This window comes from Ranitomeya imitator, chromosome 4 (assembly GCF_032444005.1).
Source record: "Ranitomeya imitator isolate aRanImi1 chromosome 4, aRanImi1.pri, whole genome shotgun sequence".
In the NCBI taxonomy this organism is placed as follows: Eukaryota; Metazoa; Chordata; class Amphibia; order Anura; family Dendrobatidae; genus Ranitomeya; species Ranitomeya imitator.
Genome location: NC_091285.1, coordinates 685,315,352 through 685,327,588, shown reverse-complemented (window position 1 = coordinate 685,327,588; position 12,237 = coordinate 685,315,352). Strand labels below are relative to the sequence as shown.

The following is a 12,237-nucleotide window of genomic DNA, read 5'->3' as shown; positions in this document are numbered from 1 at the left end:
ACAAACAAATAGATGCCGCGCTAACATGCAAAAATCAATCCTATATAGTACATAATAAATAGCTAAAACAAAGAACAAACAGACCCTCCCCGTGAATGCACAACGTCAGAGGCTCCTTACCCCAGAAACAAATGCTCCCCTCACCGCTGCAGTACCGCACTAGCCGCACAGTCTGTCTCTCAATATATTAAGTGCCAATCACTTCAGCTTACCTACTTATAAGACTGTCACCGCCACGTGCAAGTCCGCGCTGAGTGTGGGTAGGTGTCCCTCTGCCTGGTATGAATCGCCGAGGGTCCCGGCGTGGTGCGTGCCAAAAAATACTATGCAGCGTACCTCAGGGAAGCTCCGGCCGGTAGCGTTCCCTGGATACCGCCAACAGAAACAGCAATGGCCGCTAAGCTCCTCCTACCTAGTGACGTCACCTGCAGTAAGGAGCGCTGGATCACTCAAAAAAGGGGGAGAGGATTAAACCAACATGTTTCAAAGAGCACCGCTCTTCTTCCTCAGGGTTACCGCTCCCCTAGATCACCCTATCTTATATACTATCTGGCCATTGTTACGCACCGCCTCCTCCTTAACCCCCGATGTCCCAGCTATCATAGAAACACCCTCACCACTACTATGCAATCACCTAATATAGCGCAGAGTGTAGCACAGTGTGAATGCATCGCCTTGCCTGTATAGAAATAGGTTGCAGATGGATCCCACGGTATGCAAACTGCCTAAATACATATATTAAAACCATAACTTTATTAATAAATAAAATGAAATAAAATAAAATAAAAAATCCCGCATACTAACGCATTTAAAATTAATAGTGTCAATGACGCACACATAAGCACACATCAACAAACTCTCCGTGGTGCCTGAGCCTTAAATACATTACAATACAATAAAAACACCACAATAAAACTACCATAAATTAAAATATACTCACACAATATTTAAAAAAACTCAAACTATCACCTCCAAAGAGGAGCCGCTTCCTTAAGCTTTACCAGGGATTCCCAGCCAGTTTCCCATGTTGGTACTTGCCCAGCCTCAAGCTGCTTAGCATTTGCGATCTGACAAGGGCAGGCACATTCAGCTTAGAGTGGCCATTGACGTGTTGATAATATTAGCCATGATATGAGGCTACCGATAATCTATTAGTGCCTCTCCAATACCCTACTTTCCAGTGTTCTTGTCTGGCTAACAATCCACCTTCAACTCTTCAGAAGGCAAATATTTCCACCTCATGGTTTAAACCCTTCGGGGCCATGCTATCCAGGGTGAATATCCATTGTGTCTTCACCCTGGACATGCTTTTAATGTAATCCCTAGGGTTCTGGTGGACACGTTGAATTCCAGTGAAACATATTCCCTTAGTGGATTTATTATGTTTAATTAAGAAATGCCGGGATAGGGGATGCCCCAAGTGACCTTTCTGAATATTCTTCATATGTTCTTTTAGTCGGGTCATAAGGCTCCGTTTGGTACGCCCCACATATAATTTATCACATGGGCATCGAATCACATAGATGACCCCTTTGGAGAAACAAGAAATCTTATCCCTAATCATAAATTCCTTTTTCCCGCTGGAATCCTTGAATGAAGTCTGTAGTACTTTCTTAAAATTAGTATTAATACAACTAAAACAGCTTCCACAAGGCACAAAACCCGCATTCAATGGTAGGGAAGTCTTAGGTTTCTTTTTCCATCAGTAATTGCCAGTTTAGCGGTTGGGGCTATGATATGGCCCAAAGATTGGGCTTTCTTATATATAAACCTTGGGACATTGGGCAGATATTCTCCCACCGTTTTATCCCCTTGTGGTACTGCCAGTGCCCAATGTTTAGCTATAATTCTCCTAAACTGTTTATGACCCGTATGGAACTGTGATATAAGCGGGAGTTTATTAATTTGCTCCCTAATATTATTTTCATGAGTGTTACTAATTGGGCACCGCTATGGGGACACGGTTTGCCCCTACTTATGCAAACCTGTATGTAGCCAAGTGGGAGGAGTCTACAATTTTTGTAAGTGGGAAACTGCATGAAAAGTTGGTATTCTGGCGTCGGTTCATCGACGATGTTTTATTTATCTGGGAAGGATCACAATATGACCTCGAAATATTCATAACTAGTTTGAATGTAAATGAATATGGACTTAAATTTACTCCAACTACAAGAACCACAAGTGTAAACTTCCTGGACCTCAACATCTATATAGATGGCAATCAGTTGTGCACTAAGTGCCATCGTAAAGAGGTGGATGCCAACAGTTACATTCACATAACGAGTTGTCATCTTCCCGTGTGGCTCACTAATATCCCTAGGAGTCAGTTCACACGGATAAAACGTAACTGTACTAAAGAGGAGGACTACAATGTGGAGGCAGAATTCTTGTCAGAACAGTTTTTGGATAAAGGGTACCCGAAACATCTAGTGGATCAAGCAAGATGAGATATAGAACAGGTACCAAGAACTGAGTTAGTACATCCCGAAAAAATTAGTAACACTCATGAAAATAATATTAGGGAGCAAATTAATAAACTCCCGCTTATATCACAGTTCCATACGGGTCATAAACAGTTTAGGAGAATAATAGCTAAACATTGGGCAGTACTACAAGGGGATAAAACGGTAGGAGAATATCTGCCCAATGTCCCAAGGTTTATATATAAGAAAGCCCAATCTTTAGGCCATATCATAGCCCCAACCGCTAAACTGGCAATTACTGATGGAAACAAGAAACCTAAGACTTCCCTACCATTGAATGCGGGTTTTGTGCCTTGTGGAAGCTGTTTTAGTTGTATTAATACTAATTTTAAGAAAGTACTACAGACTTCATTCAAGGATTCCAGCGGGAAAAAGGAATTTATGATTAGGGATAAGATTTCTTGTTTCTCCAAAGGGGTCATCTATGTGATTCGATGCCCATGTGATAAATTATATGTGGGGCGTACCAAACGGAGCCTTATGACCCAACTAAAAGAACATATGAAGAATATTCAGAAAGGTCACTTGGGACATCCCCTATCCCGGCATTTCTTAATTAAACATAATAAATCCACTAAGGGAATATGTTTCACTGGAATTCAACGTGTCCACCAGAACCCTAGGGGTTGGGATTACATTAAAAGCATGTCCAGGGTGGAGACACAATGGATATTCACCCTGGATAGCATGGCCCCGAAGGGTTTAAACCATGAGGTGGAAATATTTGCCTTCTGAAGAGTTGAAGGTGGATTGTTAGCCAGACAAGAACACTGGAAAGTAGGGTATTGGAGAGGCACTAATAGATTATCGGTAGCCTCATATCATGGCTAATATTATCAACACGTCAATGGCCACTCTAAGCTGAATGTGCCTGCCCTTGTCAGATCGCAAATGCTAAGCAGCTTGAGGCTGGGCAAGTACCAACATGGGAAACTGGCTGGGAATCCCTGGTAAAGCTTAAGGAAGCGGATCCTCTTTGGAGGTGATAGTTTGAGTTTTTTTAAATATTGTGTGAGTATATTTTAATTTATGGTAGTTTTATTGTGGTGTTTTTATTGTATTGTAATGTATTTAAGGCTCAGGCACCACGGAGAGTTTGTTGATGTGTGCTTATGTGTGCGTCATTGACACTATTAATTTTAAATGCGTTAGTATGCGGGATTTTTTATTTTATTTTATTTCATTTTATTTATTAATAAAGTTATGGTTTTAATATATGTATTTAGGTAGTTTGCATACCGAGGGATCCATCTGCAACCTATTTCTATACAGGCAAGGCGATGCATTCACACTGTGCTACACTCTGCGCTATATTAGGTGATTGCATAGTAGTGGTGAGGGTGTTTCTATGATAGCTGGGACATCGGGGGTTAAGGAGGAGGCGGTGCGTAACAATGGCCAGATAGTATATAAGATAGGGTGATCTAGGGGAGCGGTAACCCTGAGGAAGAAGAGCGGTGCTCTTTGAAACATGTTGGTTTAATCCTCTCCCCCTTTTTTGAGTGATCCAGCGCTCCTTACTGCAGGTGACGTCACTAGGTAGGAGGAGCTTAGCGGCCATTGCTGTTTCTGTTGGCGGTATCCAGGGAACGCTACCGGCCGGAGCTTCCCTGAGGTACGCTGCATAGTATTTTTTGGCACGCACCACGCCGGGACCCTCGGCGATTCATACCAGGCAGAGGGACACCTACCCACACTCAGCGCGGACTTGCACGTGGCGGTGACAGTCTTATAAGTAGGTAAGCTGAAGTGATTGGCACTTAATATATTGAGAGACAGACTGTGCGGCTAGTGCGGTACTGCAGCGGTGAGGGGAGCATTTGTTTCTGGGGTAAGGAGCCTCTGACGTTGTGCATTCACGGGGAGGGTCTGTTTGTTCTTTGTTTTAGCTATTTATTATGTACTATATAGGATTGATTTTTGTATGTTAGCGCGGCATCTATTTGTTTGTATTGTAACTAAAATCCGGCGGTGTCTGTCTTTTTAGATGTGCATAATAATGCAGGGGACAACAGGTTTGTGCCCCTCTGAAAAGAAGGACACCGCTGAACTAAGGCCAGATTGAGTCCAGAGTAACCCTACTGCCTGATTATAGTGAATAGATCCATCTTAAACACAACACTCAGAGATTTAGATGGAAACCCTGATGTAAGTGCTCAGCGTAGAGCGCAGGATAAATGTGATCCCAAATGTTATGTAAAATGTTCCCAATAAAAGCTTCAACTCAATCCACAAAAAAATAGCAAGTCCTCACTAAAGTCCATCATCTGTCAAAGGAAATATAGCGGCTTCCATGGTACAAAGGCTCTGGAAAAGCAAAATGACTGCTCGCCCCCCCAAAAGAAATCCAGAGAATTATGCACTTCCAAGTCCAAATGCCCCTCTCCCTTCTGAACCCCAGTTTGCCTAAACCACATTTAGCATCCACATGTTTGGAATTTTTGTAGTGATGAGAGCCCGCCTAATTTACAAGTGCATGTCTCCAGAAGCATGAGCTGAGTGCAATGTACTGGTCACTACAATGTACTGGTCACTACAACTTACTGGTCACTACAATGTACTGGTCACTACAACTTACTGGTCACTACAATGTACTGGTCACTGCAACGTACTTGTCACTACAATGTACTGGTCACTACAACATACTGGTCACTACAACGTACTGGTCACTACAACGTACTGGTCACTACAACGTACTGGTCACTACAACGTACTGGTCACTACAACTTACTGGTCACTACAACGTACTGGTCACTACAACGTACTGGTCACTACAATGTACTGGTCACTACAACTTACTGGTCACTACAATGTACTGGTCACTGCAACGTACTTGTCACTACAATGTACTGGTCACTACAACATACTGGTCACTACAATGTACTGGTCACTACAATGTACTGGTAACTACAATGTACTGGTCACTACAACATACTGGTCACTACAATGTACTGGTCACTACAACGTACTGGTCACTACAACGTACTGGTCACTACAACGTACTGGTCACTACAACGTACTGGTCACTACAACATACTGGTCACTACAACGTACTGGTCACTGCGACGTACTTGTCACTACAATGTACTGGTCACTACAACATACTGGCCACTACAATGTAGTGGTCACTACAACGTACTGGTCACTACAATGTACTGGTCACTACAATGTACTGGTCACTACAATGTACTGGTCACTACAATGTACTGGTCACTACAACGTACTGGTCACTGCAATGTACTGGTCACTACAACGTACTGGTCGCTACAATGTATTGGTCACTACAACGTACTGGTCACTGCAATGTACTGGTCACTACAACGTACTGGTCGCTACAATGTATTGGTCACTACAACGTACTGGTCACTGCAATGTACTGGTCACTACAACGTACTGGTCACTACAATGTACTGGTCACTGCAATGTACTGGTCACTACAACGTACTGGTCACTGCAATGTACTGGTCACTACAATGTACTGGTCACTGCAATGTACTGGTCACTGCAATGTACTGGTCACTACAACGTACTGGTCACTGCAATGTACTGGTCACTGCAATGTACTGGTCACTACAACGTACTGGTCACTACAATGTACTGGTCACTACAACGTACTGGTCGCTACAATGTATTGGTCACTACAACGTACTGGTCACTGCAATGTACTGGTCACTACAACGTACTGGTCACTACAATGTACTGGTCACTACAATGTACTGGTCACTGCAATGTACTGGTCACTACAACGTACTGGTCACTGCAATGTACTAGTCAGTACAATGGCAGTTTGCAATTTACTCAGCAACATCCACTGCAGCTTGTTTGTGTAAAACACCCATGTAGTCAAAATCATCACTACACCTGTAGATAAATTCCTAAAGGGGTGCAATTTCCAAAATTGGGCCATTTGAAGGGGGATTCTACTTTTCTAGCACAAACAAGCTCTGCATATGAAGTACGCAAACTATTCTAGCACTCAGGAGACAAATAGGGCTCCATCCCTCGCGAGTCTCGTCACAGTACTGTAAAAGATAAATATGGGTTATTTCTACATTCAGCAGACATTTTGGGACAAATTTGGTGCCATTTTTACCCATTTCCCAGTGTGAAAATGTAAAATCTGGGGCTAAAATAATCTTTGTGACAAAACTGTAAATATTTATTCTTCACAGCCCAATGCTATAAAATTTTGTGACCCACCTGTGGTGTCAATATGATCATTGCACCCTTAGATTAATTAATTGGGAGTAGTAGTTAGTAAAGTGGTGGGTTCTGCTGTTCCGGCATCTCAGGGGCTCTGCCAAAGTGACATGCACATTCAAACCATTTCCAGTGTCTTCAGTGCACTGTGCCTCAAAAGTAGTTTTCCCCCACAAATGGGGTATCGGTGTACTCAGGAGAAATTGCATACTAAAATTGTATGGTGAAATTTCTCCTGTTACCCTTTTGAAAATGCAAAGTTTGGGCTAAAAATCATTTTTGTTGGAAAAATTAGATTTTTAAATGTTCATGGCTCAGTGTTATAATTTTCTGGGAAACACCTGGGGGTTCAAGGTGCTCACCACATATATGGATAAGATCCTTGAGGGGACTAGTTTCCAAAATGGTGTCACTTTTGGCAGGTTGCCACTGTTTAGGCACAAAAAGGGCTTCCCAAACGTAACATGGCATCCGCTAATTATTCCAGTAAATTTTGCATTCAAAAGTCAAATGGCGCTCCTTTTCTTCTGAGCTCTGCCATGCACCCAAACAGTAATTTTCCCCCACATTTGGGGTATCGGCACGCTCATGAGAAATTTTACAACAAATGTTTTGGTCGTTTTGAAAATAAAAAAATGCATCAAAAGTAACATTTGTGTGAAAAAGGTTACATGTTCTTTTTTTCCTCTCCACATTCTAAAAATGCATGCGAAGCACCTGAAGGGCTAATAAACTTCTTGAATGTGGTTTTGAGCACCTAAAGGGGTGCAGTTTTTAGAATGGTGTCATTTTGGGGTATTTTCTGTCATATTGGCCTCTCAAAGTCACTTTTTTGTTGAAAAAGTGAGAAATTGCTGGTCAACTTTTAAACCTTCTACATCTTTTCTGTTATTGGTCAGGAGAAAAAGAGATGATTCTGGAGCAGGAGGATCTTATCCTTGCTCTTACCGGAGACATTGTGACCATCATCGCCCAATTCTCTTTTAAGAACCAGATCACGATCGCAAATGTAACTCATTGCGCTGTATTCTGGAGCAGAAAGGACAACGGTTGTGGAAATGAGATCTATCCCATCACTTGTACCCAGAGGAACGAAGAAAACATTGTATTCTTAAAAATCAATAACACTGATGACTCCCACAATGGCTTCTACTGCTTCTCCATGGAGGTTTCTGTAGGAGAATACAACTTTATCGGACGTAAACATGTTAGAAGTCAACTTCTCGTCCTAGGTAAGTCCCTATGGAAATATCATCAATTTTTTACAGTGGTCATGATGTCTTGAGATGTTTTCACCTGCAATACTATACCTAACCACAGGGTGGAGCTGCTAAAACCGGCAAAAAAGTATAAAGTGCTGACAGTGACGTAATCGCCAACAATTCTGATAACTAAACTTTTATCCCAGTGTGGAAGTAATTGTCACGATTCCCCTGACCGCTGTCACCACTGGGTCAGGATTCACACCGTGACCGTCACCCCTACGTCACGGATCAGGGTGACTTTAGGCCAACAGACGGCTATCACATGTGCAGGGGGGCTTATCTTAGTTATCCCTCCACTGCTAACAATGTGATGAAAAACCACACACAAGGCTATTGACCTCTTAGTTTACAGCAGGGGCTTATTCTAGGTATCCCACTGCTTTTCTATATACCACGAACTGCAGGGATTTATGTATATCCCGCTTACAGTTCCACTTAACACTTGCAGCTCTCTGGCGCCCCCTTAGTCTCAGGTCAGATTAGGTACTGCACCCTGGGTAATTAGTCGCCAGAAAGGCTGCCTGCTATGTACTGGCTATTGGGCACGCTGCAGCGACGCGATAACTACTCCCACTCAGGCAGGAACAATAATTATTAAAGCCGCAGCCGCTACCACATAACCCAAAAGTCTGCACACTATCGGTTTCACTGCCACCAGCTTCGATTAAACGGGTCCGAAGCTAACCCAACACAACAGTAACAGTAGCGTATTTCACTTCAGAAGACTGGGTAAGTGTAGAGCATGGAGAACTGAACTAACATATAATAGTATGTCCCCTTAAAAATAATTAGGCCGTGCTTTATCAAAAATAGTTTATAAAGATGTTACAAATGAGACAATTGCAAATATGTACATGGGTAATTATAACATAAAGGGAATAAATGAGAAAAGATAACACTCACATATTAAAAGCATTGCAGGCATCCAGGCTAGTGCAGTTTCCATACATCCCAGTCCATGGGATGTACCAGCTCTTCCAGGACAATAGGACAAAGCAGTCCAGAAGGAGAAATCAGCAAAAAGTGACTCATCAGAGCCTGCCAGACACTTAAAACATTAAGGCTGTGACATCACAGAAAGGCTGGCTTATCCAGACCCTCCTCTCTCTACATTCTGCCTAAACTTTAAACTATTCTCTCTAATTTCTATAACTTCACTACAAAACATGACAGAGTCATACCAAACCCATAATTCATCTCGGATTAACGTGAGCATTCTAATGAGATCAAATATGTCCTATCTGGGATACATATTTACAGAGAAAACCCTACTTCTTTACCAGATGGAGTTAGAAACCCGAGTGTCATGAGATGTGTAGCTACACCGAGTGAGACTACGAATATATATTTTCGTATTTCTAGCTTAAATCGTTTGCCTAATATCTAACAAAAACTAAACAAAGAATCTTTCATGGATTTTTGGAGCCATTTTTCCTGTTCTAGCTGGACAAGGGCTTACACAGGAAATGCCAGTCGTAAATTCCGTTCGGCCATAAAACTTCCCCCAGTGCAGGGGCAAAGCAGCTCTTGGCTGAATGAAAGGGAAGGGGGGCTTGTTAGCCCACAGCCTTGAGCAAGAGAACTACTTATGATATTTCATACCATATCGTGACACCTCCCCCTTTTGGTGTGCGCTAGGGAGGCAGGACCTGATGGTTCTCCTCCATGCGCACCTCAGCAGGTTCACCCTGGTGGGCCAACCCATCACCATTGCCATGCTCTGGCTCCATGGTGCCTTCGCCTACCCGGTGCCCCAGGTAGTGAACCTCCCTCATGCCCATCTGACACTTTCCCGGCTTGATAGTCAGTCCTGCTTGGTGAATTCGCCTGAGCACCTCCTCGAGATGCTGCAGGTGTTCCTTCCAGGAGGGACTGAAGATGGCAATGTCATCCAAGTACGCCACGGCGTACGTCTCCAGTCCCTGAAGCAGGCGGTTGACCATCCACTGGAAAGTGGCAGGGGCATTCTTCATGCCGAAGGGCATGACCGTGGACTCGTACAGTCCAAAGGGTGTGATAAAAGCGGACTTCTCCTGCGCCTCGGGGCTCAGGGGAATCTGCCAGTATCCTCTACTCAAATCCATTATTGTCAGGTATTTTGCGCCAGCTAACTTCTCAAGCAGCTCCTCGATGCGCGGCATTGGGTGCGCGTCCGAGGCTGTGATGGCGTTGAGCCCCCTGTAGTCCACGCAGAACCGTGTGGTCCGGTCCTTCTTTGGCACGAGGACTACAGGCGATGCCCACGCGCTCTTTGACCGTCGAATCACCCCCAGCTGTAACATCTCATCGATCTCTTGGCGCATAGTCTGCTGCACCTGGTCAGAGATTCGATAGGGTGTTCGCCGTAGTGGGGCGTGATTCCCGGTGTCCACCTCGTGGACGGCTAACTCAGTCCTCCCAGGTCGGTTGGAGAATACGACCCGGAAGGGTTCCAGTGTGGTTTGCAACTGCACCCGCTGGGGTTCAGTTAACGAGGCGCTTACCTCCACATCCTCGATGGACCCATTGGCCTTGGCTTGGGCCAGCAAGTCCAGGAGGGTGTCTTCCTCACCGTCTTCGGGCAAGCTGCAGACCGGTAGGACGAAAGGTTCACGTTCATGATGAGCCTTCATCATGTTGACGTGAAAGGCCTTTCGCCTACCCCGAGCGTGGTCAAGCGTGACCACGTACGTGACCGGGTTGAGCTGTTGGTGGACGACGTACGGGCCCTCCCAGGCTGCCTGAAGCTTATCCGTTGGTACAGGGACCAGCACCCACACCTTTTGACCCACGTGGTAGGTCCGCTCCCGGGCGTTCTGGTCGTACCAGTGCTTCTGATCAGCCTGAGCCTGCGTCATGTTGTCATGCACCAACTGCGTCAGGGTCTGCATCTTGTCACGGAAGTGCATGACATACTCCACTAGGGACACTTCAGAAGGGTTCGGCTCCTCTTCCCAGGATTCTCTTACCAACCCAAGGGGTCCCCGAACTCGCCTGCCGTACAGGAGCTCGAAGGGGGAGAACCCCGTCGAGGCCTGCGGAACCTCTCGGTAAGCGAACAGCAGGTGTGGGAGGTACCGCTCCCAGTCGCGCCCTTGAGTCTCAACCAGCATGCGTAGCATCTGTTTGAGGGTACCATTGAAGCGTTCACACAAGCCATTGGTCTGTGGGTGGTACGCACTCGATACCAGGTGCTTCACCTGCATTTTCTTACAGAGAGCCTCCATTAGGCGAGACATAAATTGGGTCCCTTGATCAGTAAGCATTTCCCTGGGAAATCCTACACGTGAAAAGATGGCCAACAGGGCATCCGCCACCTTATCTGCCCTAGTGGACGACAGAGCTACTGCCTCTGGGTACCGGGTAGCATAGTCTACCACAGTAAGGATGTATTGCTTTCCAGAGCTGCTGGGGACGGCCAGCGGGCCCACAATGTCCACCGCGATCCTCTGGAAGGGCTCCTCTATCACTGGCAAAGGGATCAGGGGAGCCTTAAGAGCAGGCCCTGCCTTCCCCACTCTTTGACAGGTGACACAGGAGCGGCAGTAGTTTGACACATCTGTCCCCATCTTAGGCCAATAGAAGTGTTGAGACAGCCGGGCCTTAGTTTTGCTGATCCCCAAGTGTCCAGCTAGCGGGATCTCATGGGCAATCCGCAACAACTCACCCCGGAATTGCTGTGGGACGACCAGCTGTCTTTCCCTCAACCACTCCTTTTGTGATTCTCCGGGTACTGTCTCCCGGTACAACCTTCCTTGTTCCCAGAACACCCTCTCCTTATCAGTCACGGAGGGGGGCGTCTTGGCGAGTTGTCTCAAACTCTCTAGGCTCGCATCTGTGTGCAGAGCGGCCTGAAACTCCTGGCTAGGGGAAGCCAAAAGCGACGTCAGGGTCCCTTCCCCACGGGAACCCTCTTGGACCTGCTCTGGGTCCACCTCTGGTTCAGTCACAGTGGTGACTGAGGAGGGTCCGGAAGGCAGACAGTTATCTGCGTTCCGGGCACTCTGACTGCGGGTGACAGCAGCTACGTAGGCTGTCTCCCCGGGGGTTTCTACAGGCCCATCAGCCGGCGCTGCTATGGGCTCTACCTCCCCATCCACCCCCAACACTCCAGGGGCTGTGCTACTTATGGGCCAGTTACCTTCCTCGGTGGCACTGGTCACTTTCATGGCGTCACCTTCCTCACGGTTCCCATGCATCTCCCCATTTCCTGTAGCACCGACACTTGCCCCTGTTAGGGGTTCCTCAGCCGTCTCACTCCGCAGAGCGACGTGGCTGGGCACACCTGTACCTATGGACACATTAACCTT

The 12,237-nt window shown here is 45.7% G+C and overlaps 1 protein-coding gene across 1 annotated transcript in view; it reads left to right on the top strand.

Moving 5' to 3' along the window:
• The first annotated feature begins 7,147 nt into the window (after positions 1–7,147).
• The window catches only part of LOC138674696 (uncharacterized), a 229,635-nt gene continuing 224,545 nt past the window's right edge, over positions 7,148–12,237 (top strand). Inside the window, exons 1-2 of the mRNA XM_069762512.1 lie at positions 7,148–7,169; positions 7,583–7,915. Coding sequence (XP_069618613.1) covers positions 7,148–7,169; positions 7,583–7,915 — 355 coding nt within the window. The remainder of the gene's footprint in view (positions 7,170–7,582; positions 7,916–12,237) is intronic.